This window comes from Coregonus lavaretus, assembly GCF_964263955.1.
Source record: "Coregonus lavaretus genome assembly, chromosome: 15".
NCBI lineage: Eukaryota > Metazoa > Chordata > Actinopteri > Salmoniformes > Salmonidae > Coregonus > Coregonus lavaretus.
Window position 1 is genome coordinate 29348074 of NC_140002.1, and position 24891 is coordinate 29372964.

Sequence of the window (24891 nt, forward strand, 5' to 3'; positions counted from 1 at the left end):
CCTTCCCCCCTCCCAGGGGAATACCACCATTCTAGTCGTTGTGGATCGGTTCTCTAAAGCATGTCGTCTCATCCCAATGCCGGGTCTCCCTACTGCCCTACAGACTGCTGAGGCTTTGTTTACCCACGTCTTCCGGCACTCCGGGGTACCCGAGGATATAGTGTCTGATCGGGGTCCCCAATTCACCTCTAGAGTCTGGAGGGCGTTCATGGAACGCTTGGGGGTCTCGGTTAGCCTTACCTCGGGTTTCCACCCTGAGAGTAATGGGCAGGTGGAGAGAGTGAACCAGGATGTGGGTAGGTTTCTGAGATCATATTGCCAGGACCGGCAGGGGGAGTGGTCGGGATATATTCCCTGGGCAGAGATAGCCCAGAACTCCCTCCGTCATTCATCGACTAACCTGACACCTTTCCAGTGTGTGTTAGGTTACCAGCCGGTTCTGGCACCTTGGCATCAGAGCCAGATCGAGGCCCCTGCGGTGTACGAGTGGTTTCGGCGCTCGGAGGAGACGTGGAATGCTGCGCACGTTCATTTGCAGCGTGCCATCAGGCGGCAAAAGGCGAGCGCCGATCGCCACCGCAGTGAGGCTCTGGTGTATGCACCAGGAGACCGGGTCTGGCTCTCGACTCGAAACCTGCCCCTTCGCCTGCCCTGCCGGAAGCTGGGTCGGCGGTTTGTGGGGCCATTTAAAGTCCTGAGGAGATTGAACGAGGTTTGTTACAGGTTACAACTGCCTAATGATTATCGCATTAACCCCTCGTTCCATGTGTCTCTCCTCAGGCCGGTGGTAGCTGGTCCACTCCAGGACAGTGAGATACGGGAGACTCCTCCGCCCCCACTGGACATCGAGGGGGCTCCGGCGTACTCAGTCCGGTCCATCGTAGATTCGAGACGTCGGATGGGGGGTCTGCAGTATCTCGTGGAGTGGGAGGGGTACGGACCGGAGGAACGGTGCTGGGTGCCTAGGAGGGACATTTTAGATCCCTCCCTCCTGACGGAGTTCCACCGGAGTCATCCTACGCGCCCTGTTCCGCTTCCTCCTGGCTGTCCCTGAGGCCGGGGTCAAGGGGGGGGTACTGTCACGGAGACCTCCGAGGCTGCTCCTCCTCCTTGCTCGGGCAGGCTTCGGCGTTCATTGTCCCCGGAGTACTAGCTACTACCGCTTGATGTTTTCGATGTTTGTTTGGTTATGTCTAGTTGGTGCACTTGTTTCGTATTCTGTCTTGATTATGTCTCCTATACGTTCCCCTGTATTAGGTTTGCATTTTGTGTGTTATTGTCCGCCTGTCTTGTATGTTTAGGTTCTGTGTCTTTGGCTTTTGTGGGATTTACGCACTCGCGTATTTGTTACACCTCTTGTGTTTTGGAGGCTGTTATTTTTGTGTGTACCTTAAGAGGTATTGAGTAAAGTCGTCTTGACTATTCCTCTGTGTCCTGCGCTTGACTCCACCACCGCATCCACATCAGAACCTTGACACTATAACACCACCACAATGTTTGAGTGAGGTTGATATGGTAGAAATTGTGTTTTTATACAGAACACATAGCATTTAGGGATTGCGAATATGTAATAGCACTGGAATTATCTAATTTACAGACATATGCCACTTTGGAGAGGTATAGGGACACTTGGAAATGTCCCGTGACCACACCTGACACCACTTACTAAAACATCTGCCCATTTCTAGTTGTTAGGTCTATCAATAAAAAAAACATCTGATATTGTTCACATGTTGTGGAAGCCATCTGATGTGTTTCCAGCTCTAGTCATCATTAAGTTCGCTGACGACACAACAGTGGTAGGCCTGATCACCGACAACGATGAGACAGCCTATAGGGAGGAGGTCAGAGACCTGGCCGTGTGGTGCCAGGACAACAACTTCTCCCTCAACGTGACCAAGACAAAGGAGATGATTGTGGACTACAGGAAAAAAAAAGAGGATTGAGCACGCCCCCATTCTCATCGACGGGGCTGTAGTGGAACAGGTTGAGAGCTTCAAGTTCCTTGGTGTCCACATCACCAACAAACTATCATGGTCCAAACACACCAAGACAGTCGTGAAGAGGGCACGACAAAGCCTATTCCCCCTCAGGAGACTGAAAAGATTTGGCATGGGTCCTCAGATCCTCAAAAAGTTATACAGCTGCACCATCGAGAGCATCCTGACTGGTTGCATCACCGCCTGGTATGGCAACTGCTCGGCCTCCGACTGCAAGGCACTACAGAGGGTTGCGCGTACGGCCCAGTACATCACTGGGGCCAAGCTTCCTGCCATAGTCACTTTAACTCTACCCACATGTACATATTACCTCAACTACCTCAACTAGCCGGTGCCCCCGCACATTGACTCTGCACAGGTACCCCCCTGTATATAGCCTCCATACTGTTATTTTATTTTACTTCTGCTCTTTTTTTCTCAACACTTTTTTGTTGTTGTTGTTGTTTAATTTTACTTTTTTATTAAGAAATAAATGCATTGTTGGTTAAGGGCTGTAAGTAAGCATTTCACGGTAATGTCTACACCTGTTGTATTGGAGCTCTTTGGTCTTGGCCATGGTGGAGAGTTTGGAATCTGATTGATTGATTGCTTCTGTGGACAGGTGTCTTTTATACAGGTAACAAGCTGAGATTATTAGCACTCCCTTTAAGAGTGTGCTCCTAATCTCAGCTCCTTACCTGTATAAAAGACACCTGGGAGCCAGAAATCTTTCTGATTGAGAGGGGGTCAAATACTTATTTCCCTCATTAAAATGCAAATCAATTTATAACATTTTTGACAAGCGTTTTTCTGGATTTTTTGTTGTTTTTCTGTCTCTCACTGTTAAAATAAACCTACCATTAAAATTATAGACTGTCAGTGGGCAAACGTACAAAATCAGCAGGGGATCAAATACTTTTTTCCCTCACTGTACAGTGGGGGAAAAAAGTATTTAGTCAGCCACCAATTGTGCAAGTTCTCCCACTTAAAAAGATGACAGAGGCCTGTAATTTTCATCACGTCAACTATGACAGACAAAATGAGATTTTTTTTTCCAGAAAATCACATTGTAGGATTTTTAATGAATTTATTTGCAAATTATGGTGGAAAATAAGTATTTGGTCACCAACAAACAAGCAAGATTTCTGGCTCTCACAGACCTGTAACTTCTTCTTTAAGAGGCTCCTCTGTCCTCTACTCGTTACCTGTATTAATGGCACCTGTTTGAACTTGTTATCAGTATAAAAGACACCTGTCCACAACCTCAAACAGTCACACTCCAAACTCCACTATGGCCAAGACCAAAGAGCTGTCAAAGGACACCAGAAACAAAATTGTAGACCTGCACCAGGCTGGGAAGACTGAATCTGCAATAGGTAAGCAGCTTGGTTTGAAGAAATCAACTGTGGGAGCAATTATTAGGAAATGGAAGACATACAAGACCACTGATAATCTCCCTCGATCTGGGGCTCCACGCAAGATCTCACCCTGTGGGGTCAATGTTTGGGAGAATGTCATATGGTCAGATGAAACCAAAATATAACTTTTTGGTAAAAACTCAACTCGTCGTGTTTGGAGGACAAAGAATGCTGAGTTGCATCCAAAGAACACCATACCTACTGTGAAGCATGGGGGTGGAAACATCATGCTTTGGGGCTGTTTTTCTGCAAAGGGACCAGGATGACTGATCTGTGTAAAGGAAAGAATGAATGGGGTCATGTATCGTGAGATTTTGAGTGAAAACCTCCTTCCATCAGCAAGGGCATTGAAGATGAAACGTGGCTGGGTCTTTCAGCATGACAATGATCCCAAACACACCGCCCGGGCAACGAAGGAGTGGCTTCATAAGAAGCATTTCAAGGTCCTGGAGTGGCCTAGCCAGTCTCCAGATCTCAACCCCATAGAAAATCTTTGGAGGGAGTTGAAAGTCTGTGTTGCCCATCGACAGCCCCAAAACATCACTGCTCAAGAGGAGATCTGCATGGAGGAATGGGCCAAAATACCAGCAACAGTGTGTGAAAACCTTGTGAAGACTTACAGAACTTTTGACCTGTGTCATTGCCAACAAAGGGTATATAACAAAGTATTGAGAAACTTTTGTTATTGACCAAATACTTATTTTCCACCATAATTTGCAAATAAATTCATTAAAAATCCTACAATGTGATTTTCTGGATTTTTTTTCCTCATTTTGTTTGTCATAGTTGACGTGTACCTATGATGAAAATTACAGGCCTCTCTCATCTTTTTAAGTGGGAGAACTTGCACAATTGGTGGCTGACTAAATACTTTTTTCCCCCACTATATGTAAATGTAATATTTTTGTATTTCATTTTCAATACATTTGCAAATGTTTTTTTTATTATACATGTTTTCACTTTGTCATTATGGGGTATTGTGTGTAGATGGGTGAGCGGAAAAAATAAATTGAATCCATTTTGAATTCAAACACAACATGTGTAGCACAACATGTGCAATAAATCAAGGTGTATGAATACTTTCTGAAGGGACTTTAGGTAGTAATGTAGTAGTCTAAAGTTGTAATTTACAAACAACAATATAATTATGAATACAAGTGGTTAGATTTTCATTTTCTATATTTTTACCTCACAAATGTATCGATTTGACATCAATTTATGTTGGAAGGTTAAATCTAATCATGGATGTGGCTGTAAATACTACATCATTCTCCATCAGCCAGTGTGCTTCAATAGGACACTATGTGCTACCATTTGGAATTATAGTGCAGAGTACAATGCGCTGTTGAACTACCTGGGTTATATATAACAGTATATTCCACTCATTATCTGAATTTCATTAATACACTGTAAGCAGACAGGCAGTCACTACTGTATCAGTTGACAAGGCACGTTAAAAAAAAAGTGATCTTGTACAATGTTGCATGGGACAGAAATGGCATACAACACTGTACTACGTTTTTACAGTATCCAACTGCATTACAATACCTCTATTTCTGATGATTTGTCCAACGTACAGCATGTACTGTATAAGGATAATGAAACTGTAAGACTGGCATATTTCTCAACATGCTCACAACCTGCCATTAGAAACAAATTATTTTAAAAAATTGTGCGAGTTATAGTAAAATACTGTATGGAAAATTATATTGACCATCTACTATTCTTTGTATTTAGCACTTCAAAAATAACAGTTTTGAAATGTGTATCTTGTATTTTTTGCTTTTGGATTAAATGGCAGTTAAAATGACTGAACGGTGAGCCTATCATTATCTGATGTATTGGTTACCAAAAAAAATATGCAGCCAAACAAGCTGAAGTTTCAGGCGGTCTTTTCAAACAGTGCACTAACATAATTTTCACAATTTCACAGTATTATTCCAACCTCACAGTGTGGAAATATATATAAAACACAGGAAAATCACGTTTTTGACTGCACTGCCTCTTTAAATGAATGACTCTTTCTCAATAGTTTCTCCTTGATTCCTCCTGTCATCTCTTCCCATCCTCTCTCTGCTTAAAATCAAAGTATATTTGTCGCTTGCCCAGGATAGAACAGGTGTAAACAGTAGAGCGAAAGGCTTACTTAAAATATCTTCCTCAACAATGCAGTAATATCAAAGGTAAGAAAAATAGAATATCCAGAATAAGATCTTAAAGAGCACGGAATCAATACTAGGTCAGATATATACAAATAAAACCCATGAGAAGTAAAACATACAAGGATGTGCGCTATATCAATCAGTACCAATATCATCAGTATCATCTCTCCTATCCGTTTCAGTATTACAGTATCTCTCCTCAGAGCCTCCTGTGTTATCCCTGATAAAGGGCGCCCTCTAGTGGCCACGAGAGAGAGAGATTACAGCGATCCACAAAGAATTCGAAAACAAACCCAATTTTGATAAACTCCCTTATCTACTGGGTGAAAAACCACAGTGTGCCATCACAGCTGCAAGATTTGTGACCTGTTCACAAGAAAAGGGCAACCAGTGAAGAACAAACACCATTGTAAATACAACCCATATTTATGTTTATTTATTTTCCCATTTGTACTTTAACTATTTGCACATTGTTACAACACTGTATATATACATAATATGACATTTGAAATGTCTTTATTCTTTTGGAACTTCTGAGTGTATTGTTTACTGTTACTATTTATTGTTTATTTCACTTTTGTTTACTATCTACTTCACTTGATTTGGCAATGTTAACATACGTTTCCCATTCCAATAAAGCCCTTAAATTGAATTGAAATTGAAATTGAATTGAGCGAGAGAGAGAGAGAGAGAGAGAGAGAGAGAGAGAGAGAGAGAGAGAGAGAGAGAGAGAGAGAGAGAGAGAGAGAGAGAGAGAGAGAGAGAGAGAGAGAGAGAGAGAGAGAGAGAGAGAGAGAGAGAGAGAGAGAGAGAGAGAGAGAGAGAGAGAGAGAGAGAGAGAGAGAGAGAGAGAGAGAGAGAGAGAGAGAGAGAGAATTTTGAGAGAGAGAATTCTGATAAACACCCATATCTATTGGGTGAAATACCACTGTGTGCGATCACAACAGCACCATTTGTGACCTGTTGCCACAAGAAAAGGGCAACCAGTGAAGAACAAACACCATTGTAAATAAAACCTATATTCATGATTATTTATTTTCCCTTTTGTACTTTAAATATTTGCACATCATAACACTGTATATAGACATAATATGACACTTAAAATGTCTTTATTCTTTTGGAACTTCTGAGTGTAATGTTTACTGTTACTATTTATTGTTTATTTCACTTTTGTTTACTATCTACTTCACTTGATTTGGCAATGTTAACATATGTTTCCCATTCCAATAAAGCCCTTAAATTGAATTGAAATTGAAATTGAATTGAGCGAGAGAGAGAGAGAGAGAGAGAGAGAGAGAGAGAGAGAGAGAGAGAGAGAGAGAGAGAGAGAGAGAGAGAGAGAGAAAGAGAGAAAGAGAGAGAGAGAGAGAGAGAGAGAGAGAGAGAGAGAGAGAGCATTTTGAGAGAGAGAATTCTGATAAACACCCATATCTATTGGGTGAAATACCACTGTGTGCAATCACAACAGCACAATTTGTGACCTGTTGCCACAAGAAAAGGGCAACCAGTGAAGAACAAACACCATTGTAAATAAAACCTATATTCATGATTATTTATTTTCCCTTTTGTACTTTAACTATTTGCACATCATAACACTGTATATAGACATAATATGACACTTGAAATGTCTTTATTATTTTGGAACTTTTGTGAGTGTAATGTTTACTGTTAATTTTGTATTGTTTATTTCACTTTTGTTTATTATCTATTTCACTTGCCTTGGCAATGTAAACAAATGTTTCCCATGCCAATAAAGCCCCTTAAGTTGAAATTGAATTGAGAGAGAGAGATTTGTTTTCCAGGCATTACTTTGGTTGTGTTGTTCTGGGAAGGGTTTCCATGGCCACAGGAATCACTTCCCAAATGTGGAAAATTCATCAGAATAATTTCGAAATACAGTCTTGGCTCGACACAAACACACTACACACACACACACACTCCTCAGCTATGTTTAATTTGAAAGAGACTGAAGTGCATAGAAGAATGAGAAAAGTATGTGTGTGTCAGTACTGTAATTTTGTTTCCCAGCACAATTACTAAGGAAAGAACATCCAAGAGTCAAATGTCTTGCCAAATCAACCCAACCTTTACTGAAAACAGCTACAGTTTGTCAACTGGATAAAGTTATCCAACTCCCTCACTGGAGTCAGACAGACACAGACAGTCAGACAGACAGACTTAAAACTTAAATGTTTATTTCTTGCATCTCAATACACAATAATGTGAAGAGTAGTTTCTTTGGTTAAAGCATAAGGTATTGTCTGTGCCTCTTAGAAGCATGTCAGTCAGATAAACATGATATGGCTATTGGTTTCAACATCATGAGAGCTGTACTTTTGCAAATTCCTTTTCCTGAAAACAACTTGAGACTTCAAGGAATATCAGTGAGTGTTTAGACTATTGGCCTGACTGGTATACATGGTATTCGTACATGATTAACAAACTGTATTATCTGATCCACAGCTGAATCTAGCCGCTTGTCTCATACTGTGCATTTATGAGACAAAGAAGCTTTAGCTTAACGAAAGCTGATCCTCTCCTAGGACCTCCTGTGTGTATGTGTGTGTGTGTGTGTGTGTTTTAACTATCCTTGTGGGGACCAGAAGTCCTCGCAAGGATAGTAAAGCAAGGAAAATTCTCACAAGGAAAAAGGCTATTTTAGGCCTTTTAGGGTTAAGGTTACAATTAGGGTTAGGGGTTAGGCTTAGGGTAAGGGGTTAGGGAAAAAAGGATTTTGAATGAGAATTAATTGTTTGGTCCCCACAAGGATAGTAAAACAAACGTGTGTGTGTTTTACTATCCTAGTGGGGACAATAAGTCCTCAGAAGGATAGTAAAACAAGGAAAAAGGTCCCCACGAGAAAAAAGGCTATTTTAGGCTTAGGGTTACAATTAGGGTTAGAATTAGGGTTAGGGGTTAAAGTTAGGTTTAAGGTTAGAGTTAGGTGTTAGGGAAAAGAGGATTATATTTTTTGGTCCCCACAATGATAGTAAAGCAAGTGTTTGTGTGTGCGCGCTTATATCCTCAGTTTGCGTGGGTTCACCACCCTGCCAATGAAGAGCAGCGCCCCTGAGGCCTCATCCCTCACCAGGAACAGGAAGGGGCGGTCCACGCGGTACGACAGGGGCGTGTGGACGTGGCTGGAGCTGGCATACTGGGTGCCCTCTGGGGCCATCTCCATGACAACCTTATGATTGAGGCTGCCAAGCTTCGCCGTCTGAGACGTGATCCTAGTCAGGTCCGTGTCTGCCAGAAATTCGTCGAGACCTGGAGAGATGGAGAGAGAGGATGTGAGAGATGTGAAGACAGGAGAGCAAGATGAAGAGAGAGGGAGAGAGGTGCAGGCACTCACCCAGGTCAGTGAGCAGTGGCAAGAGGTCAGTGGAGTAGCTGAATTTTAGGACAGGTAGTGTAAGGGCCGCCTGCACGGGATGAAGAGTCATGGAGAGGTCCTGAACAAACTCAGCCGTCAGGCTCTCCTCCACCAGGGTCATGTTCTGAGTGACATCATCAGGAAGGAACACAAACATGCTGACGTCATCCTGCATCTGGATCTGAGCAATCTGGAGAGAAAGGGAGAGGGAAGGAGGGGATCAATAGATGTTTTCCCTGATGCAAACTTTCAGAACTGGCTGTTTAAGAAAGTAATAACCATTGAAAAAAATTCAATTTCTGCATATACTGCATCTGTACTCACTGTGCAGCCAAGGTCTGGGTCGACTCCCATCTTCACTGGGTAATTGTCCTGTTGCATCATGGGAATGCGGGCGGACACCTCTCCATCAAGCTGGAAGTCCTCCATCGCTCCACTCTGACTGAACCGAGTTATCCACTTCCCTACACACACACAGCATTTTACAAACAGTGCCCCATAAACGAGTGCACACTTTGGGGATAAGGGTTGAGAATTGAACCGCAGACAGACTGTCCTTACCTTTGAAGTAGGCGGCGCCGAGAGGGACCACACCAGAGTTCCGTCCCAGGGGCTTGGACATGAAGCGGTCGACCTTGCCGCCCGTCTGCTGTTTGACCCAATCATTGATCTCATTAACATCTTTAGCCCCACCCATCAGAGCCTTGGGCCGCACCCCATACTGCTTTTCCACCACGCCAAAATATTCCGGCTTCAGACGCAGTCCTAGAGAGTTACACACACACACACACACACATACACACTTTGGTCAACAAACATACACACAATCAAAACACACAGACTGATCAAAAGTATCACAAAGACACATGCATGCTAACACACACACTCACTGCGGGCCAGGTAGACGCGTGCAGCGATGCTGATGCCTTTGCCAGGTGCTCTGAGTGAGGCCAGTAGGTCTCTGAGAGTGTCGTGGAGCTGAGGGTCCTGCAGGGTGTGATACCTTAGAGCTCTGTACAACCACCTCTCTGAACGATCCGGAGATGCTCCTGGGGGGGGGGGGGGTCAATATGCAATTACCAGATAAATAGCAGACAGTGATATAAAATATAACAGTGCTGAGGCTAACTAACCCATGGAGAGCTGAGTGAGCACTGCAGAGATGCTGATGGGAGCCAGGAACACGTTGGTCTTGGGGTCGCGACCCGCCAGGGCCCGGAAAAGGTTGTAGCCGAAGTCAGATGTGGCGGCAGCCATCTTGGCTCTGGGCGTGGTAAAGAGCTCCACAGCTTCCTCTTCCCCTCCCGCCCCCTCTGTCTCCGACTGCACAGGATTGGTTGATCCAAAGACACAGGAAGAAAGAAAGGAGGGTTAATGACATGGCTAGTTCATGAAGAATGAGAAAAATAAAGAGATAAACTACTAGAGGACGATGAGGAGAGAGATGCAGAGAGATGAAGTGTAGAATAAGAAAGCCAAAGGGATGGATTGCATATAAAGAGACATGAAAGTATGAGAAAAAGAAAGGAGTGTGAAAACGGAGATGTGGAGTGGTCTCACCAACTGAGCATAAGAGAGGGAGAGGAGGGCCCCCAGGCACAGCAATAGGGTCGTCCACATCATCCTGTAACACAATCACACACTCAATTACATTCACATTATTATACAATCATACATCTAGAACTAGGCTTAATCTGTGTCTGGGAAACTGGCCCATAGTGTGTGAGTCAGACTTTTAGTTTGTGAGTGTGATTCGCTGCAGGCCAGGGCTCTTGTGGGAAAATGTGGTTTTAACCTCTACGGGATCGGTGTCCCGTATACGGGACGGTTGAGCTAACGTGCGCTAATGTGATTAGCATGACGGTTGTAAGTAACAGCAAACTTTCCAGGACATAGACATGTCTTATAAGGGCAGAAAGCTTAAATTCTTGTTAATCTAACTGCACTGTCCAATTTACAGTAGCTATTACAGTGAAAAAATACCATGCTATTGTTTGAGGAGAGTGCACAACAACAATAAACTTATCACGGCAACTGGTTTGATACATTCACCTCTGAAGGTAAATAATGTACTTACATTCAGTAATCTTGCTCTGATTTGTCATCCTAAGGGTCCCAGAGATAAAATGTAGCATAGTTTTGTTTGATAAAATATTTTTTTATATTCAAATGTAGGAACTGGGTTCTAGTTTGAACCACTGCTGTCTATGGCTCCACACCCACCCCGCCCGGACATCTAGATGTGTGAAAGTTAGTGTATAAGCTAATGATCCATCATGTATGACATTACTGGGAGTGTGTACACTTACATTTTGTATTACCATATCATTTCTGTTTGTTCTCTATAGTTATGTACTTGAAAATGTATCAATTGACCAATTCGGCACATTTGGGAAGACTTGATACAAAATAGTCCAGTATTGCAATGCTTCACTGGATCAATCTGAAACTTTGCACACACACTACTGCCATCTAGTGGCCAAAATCTACATTGCGCCTAAATGGCAATATTATATTGTGGCCTTTCTCTTGCATTTCAAAGATGATGGAACAAAAAACCAAATTGAAAACGCATGTTTTTCTGTTTGTATTATCTTTTACCAGATCTAATGTTTATATTCTCCTACATTAATTTCACATTTCCACAAACTTCAAAGTGTTTTCTTTCAAATGGTATCAAGAATATGCATATCCTTGCTTCAGGTTCTGAGCTACAGGCAGTTAGATTTGGGTTTGTCATTTTAGGCGAAAATTTGAAAAAAAGGGTCCGATCCTTATTAACTTACAGTAAACCCCTCCATCTCACCTGCTCAGCAAAGTGTGAGGAATCAATTAGTTCTCAATAAGGTCTCGCTCAATCTGTCTCTATTGCTCTCTCTCTGTCAGCATCTCTCTACTTCCCCCTCTTCTCGCTCTCACTAGTTGGAGATGTGTAGACATTTGTGTGTTCAAACTGAGCTCCATTACATCCACTTACTGAGTAGAGACTAAACCATATATTATATCCTAAACTTCTGCCTCTCCACTCACACACAGAGTGTAGCTAATGCACAACACAAGCAGAGGCAGACTGCTGTAAAGTTCACACCCGTTTACTAGCTAGCAACACTAGCACAGCTAGTAATGGTAATGAGCTTTGTGGAGTGATTGGGGTCACACAGAGTCCAGAGAGGTGAGCAGACTCATTGACACAGACAGAGCAGGGAGAAGCTGAAGGGTCACAGGAGGTGTAGAACGGAGGTTTCTTTCCCTCTTTCTTTCTCCCTCTCTCTCACTTTCTTTCTATTTTACCCACACACACATACTCTCTTGTTCCCTGCACATCTGGTTGTCATTAAAGTTCTCCTGGTTTCCCGGATGAAAAAAACATCCATAACTGACCTCAGACCACACTTCTCCTCTCAATTCCTTTCGTCTTCTCCTCCTCCTCCCCCTCTCCTTTCTCTCTCTGCAGGCCTGATGGTTAACCCAGACACTTGATCTCTGAGTTCTAACCCAAAGCAGCCAGCCAAGCCCACAGAGAGAGATCTCCCTTCTCTCTGCACTGAGGCCGTCCTCTACCATTCACAATCACAAGCATGGTGAATTTAAGCCAAAATAAAATGGAAAATGGTACTGTAGGTCTTGGCTGTAGGTCACACAGTCCTCTTGATCTACACAACTCTTTCAACCCACAAATGAAGAGTTTATTTCCAAAACGCTATATCGACCACTTTTTCACATTTTATTTTTCCATCAGAAATTATTGCTTATGGGTACCTTTATGTGTGTGTAAAATGTTGCTGTTATCTGATTTTTTTATTAATAGATTTTAGATCTATTAGATCTCTTTTAAACGCTATATATCCATTGTTTAGCAGGAATCTAATGTTCGTATCCTGTATATTTGACTATGATATGTGGTTGTCTCACCTAGCTATCTTAAGATGAATGCACTTACTGTAAGTCGCTCTGGATAAGAGCATCTGCTAAATGACTAAAATGTCAAGTGTAAATGTTTTACATATTACTGTATTGATGAAAAAAAATGTAAATCAATATTGATGTAAAAAATGTATTATTTGTACATTTCTTTATAAACAAATGTAGTTATTTGTTACATTTGACAGTGTAAAACCTAGCAGTAGCCTACTACTTATTTATCTGATAGTATGGCGGATATATAGCATTTTGCAAAAAAACATGATTCATTTTTCTCTTTGAAATGAAACCATCAAGTGATATATTTTAAACAAATAGATGTCTGTCAATGAACCAACCCATGCGATGATTAGATAGTGAAAAAACACACCAATCTCTTTCATCATTTTTTTTTAACAATAAAAGCTAATTTACCAACATTTCTGAAAATATATAGTGTTTTAGGTGGTCCTCTGTAGCTCAGCTGGTAGAGCACGGCGCTTGAAACGCCAAGGTAGTGGGTTCGATCCCCGGGACCACCCATACACAAAAAATGTATGCACGCATGACTGTAAGTCGCTTTGGATAAAAGCGTCTGCTAAATGGCATATTATTATTTTAGAATGAAACTCTGCTAATGATTAATGTCTGTAGCTTCCTTGCACATCCTGAGGTAGCCCAAAGGCCGGCAGATGGCGATATTGAGTCGTTTCATCTTACCATCCAAAGGGAATGTACGCAGCCGGCTATACACTCGTATCCCCCGTAGACCGGTTCGTACATAAAACATTCTCCATTCAGGCTGCAAAGGCGTCAATTTCCTCCTTAACTTTATTTAATGGCGAGAAGGTGTAAAAAACTAAACTGGGAAAATAAGTGTACTTTCTTTATGAAACACCATTTTCCACCACCATGCCACAGTGGCTAATGCTAGTCCCGGATGTTGCAATTCGCATTCAGCCAATCAGGTTGCAGCAATCGGTTCTGGCCAGGGGTGAAAAAACAGACTGCTGCAACCTGATTGGCTGATCGTGATATGCAACATCCAGGACTAGCATTAGCGACTGTAGCATGATGGTGGAAAAATGTGTTTAAAAAAGAAAGTATGCATATTTTCCCCGTTATCGATGCCTTTGCAGCTTGAATGGAGAATGTTTTGGTGTCAAGACATGTATGTCTGTCATTCCTCAAAGAGACAGGTTTATAGTTGATTCAAACCATGTTGAGTGGTAACTGTGATATTGGCCTGACCAACTAGGAAACAGGGTCAATTACATAAATTGTTCGGGCTCTGGGAAAGGTTAGATTTGGTGTTTCTCTTGGAGCCATGCTGATCGAGCAGCTTGAATGGAAATGTTGATTCTGAACCAGTCAGTAAAGTACTGGGAAAGAAAGGGAAAAAATGAATAGTCACATTATGTAACTCTGTTTTACAGACAAAAGTATTAATAAATCATTCCTGATCAAGAGTTCAAATTATCCCATTAACAGGGTTGGGGAGTAACGGATTACATATAGGCTAATCCATAATGGATTACAAAAACACTGTTACATAATCAGTTACTTTACCAGCAAAAATATTGTAATCAGATTTCAGATACTTTTGAAAAAACAGATGATTACTTCTAGGATTACTAAATTCATAAAGGATGTTTGATATTACTGCATGGTCAGCTAGAAGCACAATCATTTCGCTACACCCGCAATAACATCTGCTAAACACGTGTATGTAACAAATAACATTTGATTTAATTTGATTTTGTGAAAAAAATATTTAACACCTTTCTGTTATCAAAACTATGTTATGCCTGAGGCAGTCTGACCACAATCAGAGACCACTATGATGATACACCAAATGCGTTTGATGGATCGCGGGAAAAGAGCAGGAATAGGCTGCCTCAGGCATAGGCTACAGTCCAAGCTGTCTTCCAATGGAGCGACTGCTGTCAGCATCCAAAGATTATCCAATTTGAATAAACGCTTGGAGGTAAGAACGACAGCAGTGGTGTAGCCTACCGGCGATACGGATATAACTTATTATTGATATCTAGGCTACATAACGCATTGATGTGAATCGCACTGCTGCTCTCTCATTTAGCTATTTGCGTATTTCGGTTTGTGGATGATGTGAATGTGGATGGCTGTTCACAAATGTATATGTGTATTTTAACCCAATAATGGTTGAATTGAAGAAGTTGAAGCTGCCTGTCAATCATTGTTTTTGCGACCAGGGATATATTAATTAAGGAAAATGTTTACCGTTTAAGAACCAAACAGAAGCAAATAGAGCAAAACGAGAGTTTCTATTAGACAAATTAAGGTAGGTCCCTCCACGGTTCGTTCCGTTTGCTTCCGTTTAAGAAACGTTTTGCAACAGAATAGGCATAATGAATATGCCCCAGTGGACAGCCAGGATAAAACGCTCTTGCAACACATAGTGCGGAACCCAGTTTATGGAATAAAAGTTTGAGGGAGTTCCTTCTAAACTCACCCTTGGTATTGTGCTACATACTGTCAAAAACTAGTTTAATTTAAGAAGACCACATAGACGGTTTGGGGACACAACTCGCGCACTTTTGATAGACTTAAACATCTGTAAATTATCAAGATGTCACCAACAAAAACGTAAACAATAGGCCTCTTATCAAATGCAGCATATGGCATACAAGCGCTTTTCGGTAGTGCACAAAGCATGCCATTCTGAGAGGAGCATTTATTTTTCAACTCAAAACAATGAGCCCAATCTGTCCTCCATGACAAAAAATCATAAACAACAGAGTAGGCTAATTAGTCCTTCGTTTTGGGGTTATGCTCTGCTAAAATAATTGGGCTAATCTATGTCCTATTCTTGAAGATCAAGGGGTATTAAATTAATTGGAATGACTGGAAATCTGACAGACTCTGGTGTTTTTTTTAAGTAAAGATATAGCCTAATAGCATTATTATCTGTTGTAGAAAGCAATGGGTTAGAAGAAGCCTACATAACCAACCCATAGTATAAATCTAACATCCATTTATGGCCATCTATGTAAACTTAACATTGATTTATCCTGCAATGGATGTTCAATTGGTAATATGAATTATTGTCTTCTTCTAATGCCTCTTAAGCAGGTTAATGTTTATTGGGATGAGTCTTGTTCTTGAGGCAGAACTGATCGATTTCCGCTAGATGGGCAAGCTGCAGAGTCAAAATTGTCTATATTGTAAAAATGTATGAAAAATGTTTGCTTTATTTAAGGTTAGGGTTAGGCATTAGGGGTTATCAGTGTGGTTAATGTTAGGGTTAGATTTAAGGACTTTGTGGCTGTGCCAGCTAGTGACCACTCTGCAGAGCTGCCTCAAGAACAAAATTAATGACGAAAAAACGCTAACCTGCACCTCTTAAGGGGAAAGTAATCTGAAAGTAATCAGATTACGTTACTGAGTTTGGGTAATCCAAAAATTACATTACTGATTACAATTTTGGACAGGTAACTAGTAACTGTAACCTGATTACAACCTACGGTGCTCAATTAATGTTTTTGCCTGCGTTACAGATGGCTATATCAGTCACTACTACAGGACTAGTAATTGTTAAAACATTTTTAATTCTGATTTTTCAGGGAGTGCAGCACCCTCAGCACCCCTACTTCCCGTGGCTATGCACCTAACCTTATATTTAAAGCCTTTTGGAATCCACATTTTACACTAAATAAGAAGTGATATTTCCTGGGGACAGAAAAGTCACCGCACAGTAGGAATGACCCTGGTGTTTCATCATAGTGGTCTCTGACTTGTGGTCAGACTTGCTCAGGCGGAACAAATTTAAACCTGTGCCTTTTTTCAATGCTGATTTGAATGTCATTGAGAAAACAGAAAGGTGTCAGATATTTTTTTTATCAAACATTCTTTCTGAATTGAAAAGTAATCCTAGAAGTAATCATCTAGATTTTTAAAAGTATCTGTAAATCTGATTACAATATTCTTGCTGGATTACAGTTAGTTTTTTTGTAATCCGTTACTCCCCAACTCTGCATATGATGCATAAAAGTACTGACCTTTCCAAGCGGTTATGGTCCACGTCACCCGCCCGTATGTCTCTAGCAGCCGTCTCTCCGGTGGAGTGCTGAATGTACCAGGACGATGCACACAGCCGTGAAGCCAACTTTCACCCTCCCTTCTCTGACGTATCAGAGGATAGCCTGTTGGGTTTGGCAAGAACCTGGATGGCTGTTTTGAGTGCAAGGCACATCCATGATCCTCCCTCACCGCCCCAAAATAACGCTGGTATGTTCAATTTGACACGCAAGCAATTGATCTGAAATGTTATAACAAATCTTAAATAAGTCTGTTTTTAATTGCATGAATGTGCTGGAGAAAATAGTTAAAATATAGGTTGTGAGGTATAAGCCTAAATCCATTGAAAATTAAATAGAACATTGAGACTTCATTTCTTTTCACTTTTCTTTAATCAATACCAGAGGTGGGAATCATCAAAATGAGAAAGTAAGACATCAAAACACAACAAATACTGTAAGACAGACAGTGCACAACCAAGTGTAAAAATAGCATCACATTTGAGTGTTCATCTGCACACACAGTGTAGTATGGGACAGGTCCATGGTCTCGCCTATATCATTGGGTTGTAATCAGGGGGCATACACTGGGGAGGGGAGGGACTGTGAGAAGTTGTCAGGTGTCTAGGAGTAGGGGGTTGATTTTGGACTGGGAACTGTGCCAATTGATTGGGTTTTGCTATATGAGGGCTGGGCTCCATATGTGACCGGCTGGTCGGGCAGTGTTGTTCAGGACATGACAGGGAGAGATGGGTTGGGGCAGGCTGGGCATCGGTGTTGGTTTAAGAAGGAACCGTATGAGAGGGATTGGCACAGGAACTGGATCCTTGCCCCTCCACTTGGGCGTTGGGGTTTCCCTCTACTTCATTCAAGGGCTGTTGTTGCTCCTCCCCTTCGACAGGGGCACCACACTGCGTTCTCTCACTTTGTGGCTGGTCACTCTGTACGGTGTTGCTGCTATGGGGACCGTCGCTCTGTACGTTGTTGTTACTATGGGGACCATCGTTCTGTACATTGCTGTTGCTATGAGAGCTGTCACTTTGGGTCCTGTTGCCATTGGGATCATCGCTGAGAGGACTGTCGATCTGCATGGGGCTGGCGTCAGGGGCTGGGTTAGTGACGGTGCCCAGGAAGAGGGGAGCGAGGGAGGCGTGGTCTACCAGGGCGAACAGGAAGGGGGAGTTTACAGAAAAGATGGGAACAGAGCGCATGATGGTGATGGAGGTGGCTGCAGATGCTTCGGCCCCTTCCTCACTCAGCTCCACCCCGCAGGCGTGACGAATGCTGGACACCTGCAGAGGAACCTCTGAGACACCGGACAGATTAGGACTGGAGAACAAAGAGCCCAGACCTGAGAGAGAGAAGAGAGACAAGAGAGATTTTGATTGTTAGAACAGTAGAATACACAAGGTGCAATTTCTAAATGTGGTTGTGCCTCAGCAGTTTTTTGCTTGTTATGTCAGTCACTGACAGTCATTCAATTAACCATGTCAGCTAACAATTTTTAGATTGGTAAATTAGTCAGCTATCTAAACTTGTAGTAATCATGGCCGAATACCGACCGGGCACGCAGGGCACGTGCCCAGGGACCCTGACCTCCAGGGGGCACCCATTGATTTTGTTAGTCACTCTCAATCAGATATCATATTAACATGGCATAAATCAAAATGTGTAGAATTACAGGAAATTAGCTTTAAACTGCACAAATGTCTCTCTGTCTCATGGCAAAATGAGTAAAATTGCATGACATCTGTTATAAAATTGCAATGTTTTCTCTCCACCCCAGGGCAAAATGTGTGGAATTGCTGAAAATGTACTTTAAAACCTAAAATGTTCTCTTCGCCGTCATGAAGGGGACCACAATAATGTTTTGCCAGCGAGGTAGGGGGGCCCCATTGTCTCATGTCAGAAGGCGTCCCGCAACCGATCTCTCTTGTAGATGTCGTGGAACTCATCTCTAAAAATCGAGACTTTGCCCATCCGCCTAACTCTAGTTCCTTATTCTGAAAATCACTCCGCTCTCGTTAGCTACTGGCTACTACAGAAAACCATGCTTGATCAGCTGAGCAAACTTGCTCCAGCTAGCAGCCTAGTGCAAGCTTGTTTGACTGGCCATATGGTATCATCCCTGCCTTTCGTTTCATCTGGATTGATTTGAGACTGGTTCAGCCAGCAAGTAGACACTGGATAACTAACGCTTAGGGCCCCCAAAAGGCTAGGGCTGGCCCTGCCTGTCCGTTTATAGCTCACTTAAACTATGACTAGGGCTTAAACTATGACTCAAGTTCTTCCAGACCACGTGACCCCTGACAGAGAAAAAACTCCTGGCCCAAACTATTTAACCTTCTGTGCTAGTTTCTAGACAGATGGGTTGCCTCCCACAACGTACCAATGTTCCAGCATACACATCTGTACTAAGACCAATGTCAGTTTGGCAGAGAGATAAGAGCGGAGTTGGGTGCCGGAAAATCCATCCAGAGATCTGCTGTAGCTAGCTAGATGTAGCTGGAGGAGGACATTTTCAATGAGTGTATTTCGCAAGTGACTAGGTTGCATGCGCCATGACGTTAGCATTACAAGCTTACAACCACTGACTGGCTGTGGCTAAAATTACCCTAGCTATCTGCATCCACATTGTGTGTCCGTCTCTGTCATGTTTCTGAGGGGATTCTTTTTAAACCCCACCTACCAAAACAAGTGATTTGTTGGGAGAGTTGTCTGTCTGAAAAGCACCTTCTCCGAATTGGCAAAGAAAATCAGACATAAATCCCAGACCTAGTGCTGTTACCCTAGGTCTTGAATTTCTGAGACTACTTCTGTTCTCACCCATGCTAGTCAGCGCCTCCTGTAACTCTTGGCGGTACTGCAGGGTGAACTTGGGCAGTTGGACCTGCATGGTCCTCTCCTGAGGTAGACGTCTGTACAGGTCAGAGATATTCAGCTTGGCCACCAGCGATGACACATTTCCTCTTCCTGGCAACGGCCTCACTATCAGGAAGCTGGTGTTTCCCTTAAATGGAAAACGTGCGACCTGCAAACACAGAAGAAAGGGGGGTGGATAGACATTTTTTAGAGAGGGAGACTGCACAAACTGCACTGTAGAGAGATTGAGAGAAAGAGAATGGAGGTGGAGAGAGTGGTGGAGAGAACAGACTATTTACTGTCTACGTTTCAACAGCAAAGTATTTTCAAAACAAGTCTCCAGTAGAAAGGTGTTGTGTGTGAAAAGATGAAAAGATAGAAATGGAGGATGGAGACAGAAGCAGACGGCAGAACACACACAGCTAGCCCAGCTCACCTGAGCCCCAAGCTCCCCGTCTTCTAACAGGCTCAGTGGGTACTTGGCTGAGCGCATCATGTCTACATGGACAAAGTTCTTATTGTCCAGGTAGAAGACATCCTTCTGTGTGAGCTGAGGGTCGAAGCGAGCCTCCCACTCACCTACCAGTGACAACAGGAGAACAAGCCACACGATTGTAAAAAGTAGACGCTTGGATACAGTTTCAAAGCCGTTATTTTAAACAGGGAGTGAAAGGGCTTACCTTTGAAATGCACAGCATTGATAAGCATGAGCACGACATCATGCGGAATACTTGGCAGGAAATTGGTTATGTGACCTTTGGTGGTGTCTTCCACCCATTGGTTGACATCCTCCACTGAGATCAAGGTGGCGGGCTCTGATTTGTAGCTACGCACGGATTCTGCAACAAAGGACTGGTACACCTCAAACTCTGAGAGAGAGAGAGAGAGAGAGAGAGAGAGAGAGAGAGAGAGAGAGAGAGAGAGAGAGAGAGAGAGAGAGAGAGAGAGAGAGAGAGAGAGAGAGAGAGAGAGAGAGAGAGAGAGAGAGAGAGAGAGAGAGAGAGAGAGACAGAGAGAGAGAGAGAGAGAGAGAGAGAGAGAGAGAGAGAGAGAGAGAGAGAGAAATATACACCAAAGGTGTCCAAAACATTGTCAGACCTTTACTGCATTAACAAAGACAGTTACAATGGGTGTGCTTTATAATTATGTTAGTAGATTGCAATTTTTTGGCACAGAGCTACAACACTGAAATATACACTGAAATATAACACACACTCACCTGGGCGCAGGTACATGCGTGTGGCCACCTGTAGGGAGGTGTTGGTGAGGTGGTCGAGCAGGCTGCCTAGGGATTGATGGTAGCAGGGTACGGTGTGGGCGTGTAGAGAACTTAGCAGCAACTTCTGTGTCTCGTTACGAGCTCCTGATAGGGGCAACACAAGGAGGCAATGACCATGTTTTGATTACATCAGGTCTTTGAGATAACAGTCATAAGCAGACACAGACATATACTTACAATCTCACAGATACATACTCACTCTTGACATTATACATGATGTCTCTCTCGCTCTCTCTCTCACACACACACACACACACACGTGCCTCACCCAGTGTGAGCTGTGCCAGTGTGAGGGCCACGCTGAGGGGTGATATGATGATGTTGGGCTGCTCTGGCCCTGTCTGCAGGCTGTCCAGTAGCTGCCTGCCCAGTCTCTCTACAGCACCTCCTACTGACCACAGGGCCTCCTGGCTTAACACCTGCTCCCCGCAAGAGGGGTCCTCAGGAGCTACCGTACCAGTCTCATCCTGAGAGAGAGAGAGAAAGGAAGAGTGCACGAGAGAGGGTCTAGGGGTTAGACTGTAAAGACTAGGGTAGGGTTAGGGTGCTTTAAAAGTCTTGTAGTCAATCCTTTTCCAATTAAAGGTTAGATATTTAAGGAAGGTTGATGTGTTTTGGGGTGAGGTTATGGTTGGCCCTCTTACAGTCAGTCCCAGCCAACAGAGGCAGAGCAGCAAGAGTACAGGCAGATGCAGCTTCATATCCCAACAGCTAGCCTGCAATACAGAACAAACAAACCTGTACAATAATATAACATCTATTCAAAGATACAGGTTCTATCTAGGACCATTTAAGGGAAATAGTCTGAGGCAGGTGTAAAAAAACACAAAAAAACAGCAGTTTATTAAATGATGAAGGTTTGCTTGTATAGAAATAGATACACATACAAAATACATTGACATGAATACAAAAGGCTTCTTAGATCTCAGTTCCTTCTAAAGTGCAACAGTGATTTCACACGACTAGATTTCACAGCCTAGTTAGGCTACACACAGTGACCAAGAAACTGTGACAACCAATACTTTGCTTAAGGGAGGGCGCTAGCAACACTGCTTGGACCCAGAAGCCAGCAAAGCCTCTCCCAACACAAATCAACTGGCAACAACTTTTCTGAACAATGGACCACACCCCAAACATTTCTACACAGACAGCATGACCATGTTCACAAAATGGTTTCTCATAGAAATAAGCTTGACAGCAACAACCTGCACAGCCTGTACACACACTCTGGGAGATTGTCAACTGGGCAAAAATCTGTCCTCTTTTAATTCGTTAGTAGGCGATCAAAAGAGTCTGCTCTGCTCTTCGATCACCTACTTCGACAGAGGATGCACAAAAGTATCCTCACAGCAGGTAGCACGGAAGTGTTTTAAAATACACCACCCCCTTTGAATCAGCTGTTTTCTTCTCAAAGGAGTAAAGCATGCACGCTTAAAACAAAAACATATGCTACTTATCATTTTATCTTTCAAATGTATTGCACGACAACTAGCTACATTTGTTTTTATAACTTTACACATTTATTTGGGTATTCCACCCCTGTAAACGTAAATTGCCTGATGACACGAAAGAGTAGAAATGGAGAGTCTCATTTAATACAAGCACATTTGTTTCCACTCCTTGCCTCTGCTCCTCAATTACCTTTGACCTTTTTCAAAAAAAAGAGGAGAGGAGGCGAGCAAACCAATTGCAACAGAAACTATTTACTCCAACTGGAAAATATTTTGCAACAAAAACGAAAGTTTCTATTGGACAAAGTCAGGTAGGTCCCTCCCCGTTTTGTTCCATTTGCTCTGTTTGCTTCCGTTTGGTTCTTAAACGGTAAAAGGTTTCCGTAATGAATACACCCCTGAAAAGGACTATGCAGTGCTTTTATCAGAGAGGAAGAAGCGAAGCGAGAGGGTCCACTCCTGTTAAAATCTGTGTACGTGGGAATACAGCGATAAGCAGACCGCATGCCTTCCCGCCTTTGGGACAACAACGCCCATTATTAGGGCGGAGACAAGACCATCTCGTCATCATATACAGTATCTCTGCTTTTATACATTTCACATGTTTAACACCAATTAGGGTCCCCTGGGAAACATGGACCGAAACTATGGTTCCTACACTGTCACAATGGGCTTGTTCGACATTGCAGTCGACAGTGCAGGCGACTGCCGACAAAAAACATTGCATCATAAATAACTACTCATTATTATTTGTAGATCAGTCAGTCAGTCACAATTTGCCCATGATACATTACGGTTTTGATCCTCTAGAACACGGCCAATGACTTAAATATTTAAGATTACGGAACCACTCACTTTTACAGAGCAATAACAGAGTACATATTGCTGCTGGACATGGGAACACCAGCGAACACTGATAGGTTGAGAGGAAATGAGAGCCAATCAAAAGCATGATTGCTTGGCTAGTGGTCAGTGGGGCATTGCTTTAGGCCTGGTTCTACACTGCAGAGATGTGTGGTGTTTTGCTCCGGGATCACAACTGTTTGTCAGAGGGCCAAAGGTTTCTGTTCCACTGCTAAAGTCCACAAACAGCAAACACTGGCCTCACTACTGCAATGGGTTCTCTATGGATGCAATGGTAATATTCGTGTTTATATATATATATATATATATGACTCTGCTTAGAATCATTAGCATTCATAGGCGTAGTACAAATAGTGGTAGTGGTGATATGTCTTGATTGGTGATTTTAGTTTACATTTACATTTACAGGGGGCTCTTTAGTCTTATTTTTTTTAACAGTTTGTGCTGTTATTATATCACTGGTAAACTAATAGCTACAGCCATACATCTAAATCATGTTCCAAATAGCTTTAAATAAAAAGCACTTACTATACTAGAATTATATGGTTTCATGCACTGTGCCAAAAAACCTACTGACTCCCCAACATCAGATACTATCCCTTCCAAACCTCTGTCAAAGTGAATCAAGATGGTGAAAACTTACCCAGTCGATGTTTGGTCAGAGGATAGGTGATATAGGCAAATAGGATTAGGATATAGACTGACAGAGAGACAGACAGACAGGCACGGTGAGTGTTCCCCTAGCTGGATCCTGTAGTGCACAGTACTCTACACTGTCAGCCCCCTCATTTCCCAGTTAATGTTCAACTCTGCATTGATTCAGCAGAGCCACTACTCTACTAGAAAATGTAAATATTTAGATATGTGACCCACAGGTCAAACCTGCCTTTATAAGAGCCTTTCTCCCCTCATTCCACAGAAATGTCACTCACCTGAAACATTTAGCAGGTTTAATTAATGTAAAAGTAGCCAGTAGCACAATATTTTCACCTTTCTGCTCTCATCAGATCAGTGGTATCCCTTAGGGAGGAGGGAAGATGCATTTTTTAAATGTCAAAATAAGGGGGATCCTTACCATCAGAATAGGACCTCTATGTTTTTCTATTTCTCTCAGAGGGGGATGGTGGGGTGGGGGGTGGGGGGGCTGCAGTTTGGATTGTGATATAATTTTTTCTGACCTACAAACACATTTTCCTAGAAAGAGTTTGGAAACCCTCACAGATAGCTCTACCATAGTGTCAAATGTCAAATGTCTGCCTACTGAAGTGTCTGTGACCATGACAGCTGATATGTTACAACGTTAACATATGCATGAACTTTAGCATTACAGCACTGTGGCTCCCTCTATTGGCCCTAATGGAGGAAACCCAGCATAAGCACTGTAGAATGTTTCTATATAAATCGGAGTTGATATAACATGATTTTGGGCATAATTCCAATTCTCTGTCTCTAGCCCTTCAGGTAAAATAGAGTAAGGGGTGGGGGATATTGTTTTTCTTGCACGGACCGCCCCATTCCAACCCTACGCCGATGCAAGACCTTGGCACT

At 42.6% G+C, this 24891-nt stretch overlaps 2 protein-coding genes across 2 annotated transcripts; both read right to left on the bottom strand.

Moving 5' to 3' along the window:
• Positions 1–7628: 7628 nt before the first annotated feature.
• Positions 7629–16944, bottom strand: LOC311142517 (pigment epithelium-derived factor-like). Its single transcript, XM_084178178.1, has 8 exons — positions 16870–16944; positions 10493–10556; positions 10066–10255; positions 9823–9981; positions 9494–9697; positions 9257–9396; positions 8912–9122; positions 7629–8826 (listed from the first exon to the last, which is right to left on the bottom strand). The coding sequence occupies exons 2-8, from the start codon at positions 10553–10555 to the stop codon at positions 8576–8578; spliced, it is 1218 nt and encodes a 405-aa protein (XP_084034304.1). The 5' UTR covers position 10556; positions 16870–16944; the 3' UTR covers positions 7629–8575.
• Positions 16945–17261: 317 nt separating this feature from the next.
• On the bottom strand, positions 17262–24125 carry LOC311142513 (alpha-2-antiplasmin-like). The gene is made up of 8 exons (XM_084178172.1): positions 23987–24125; positions 21673–21744; positions 21297–21495; positions 20969–21112; positions 20430–20618; positions 20186–20328; positions 19714–19918; positions 17262–18238 (listed from the first exon to the last, which is right to left on the bottom strand). Exons 2-8 carry the CDS (start codon positions 21727–21729, stop codon positions 17670–17672), a joined length of 1506 nt encoding a protein of 501 aa, XP_084034298.1. The 5' UTR covers positions 21730–21744; positions 23987–24125; the 3' UTR covers positions 17262–17669.
• Between the last annotated feature and the right edge of the window lie 766 nt (positions 24126–24891).

Bases quoted from the DNA above. Each gene is read 5' to 3' on its own strand.
- LOC311142517 (XM_084178178.1), bottom strand. From the start codon at position 10,555: ATGATGTGGACGACCCTATTGCTGTGCCTGGGGGCCCTCCTCTCCCTC. The intron at 9,982-10,065 runs GTTAGTTAGCCT...CCCCCCCCCCAG, and splicing joins GCTCACTCAGCTCTCCATGG to GAGCATCTCCGGATCGTTCA. The intron at 9,123-9,256 runs GTGAGTACAGAT...CTTTCTCTCCAG, and splicing joins ACCCAGACCTTGGCTGCACA to ATTGCTCAGATCCAGATGCA.
- LOC311142513 (XM_084178172.1), bottom strand. From the start codon at position 21,729: ATGAAGCTGCATCTGCCTGTACTCTTGCTGCTCTGCCTCTGTTGGCTG. The intron at 20,619-20,968 runs GTGAGTGTGTGT...TCTCTCTCTCAG, and splicing joins ACGCATGTACCTGCGCCCAG to AGTTTGAGGTGTACCAGTCC. The intron at 20,329-20,429 runs GTAAGCCCTTTC...TGTCACTGGTAG, and splicing joins CAATGCTGTGCATTTCAAAG to GTGAGTGGGAGGCTCGCTTC.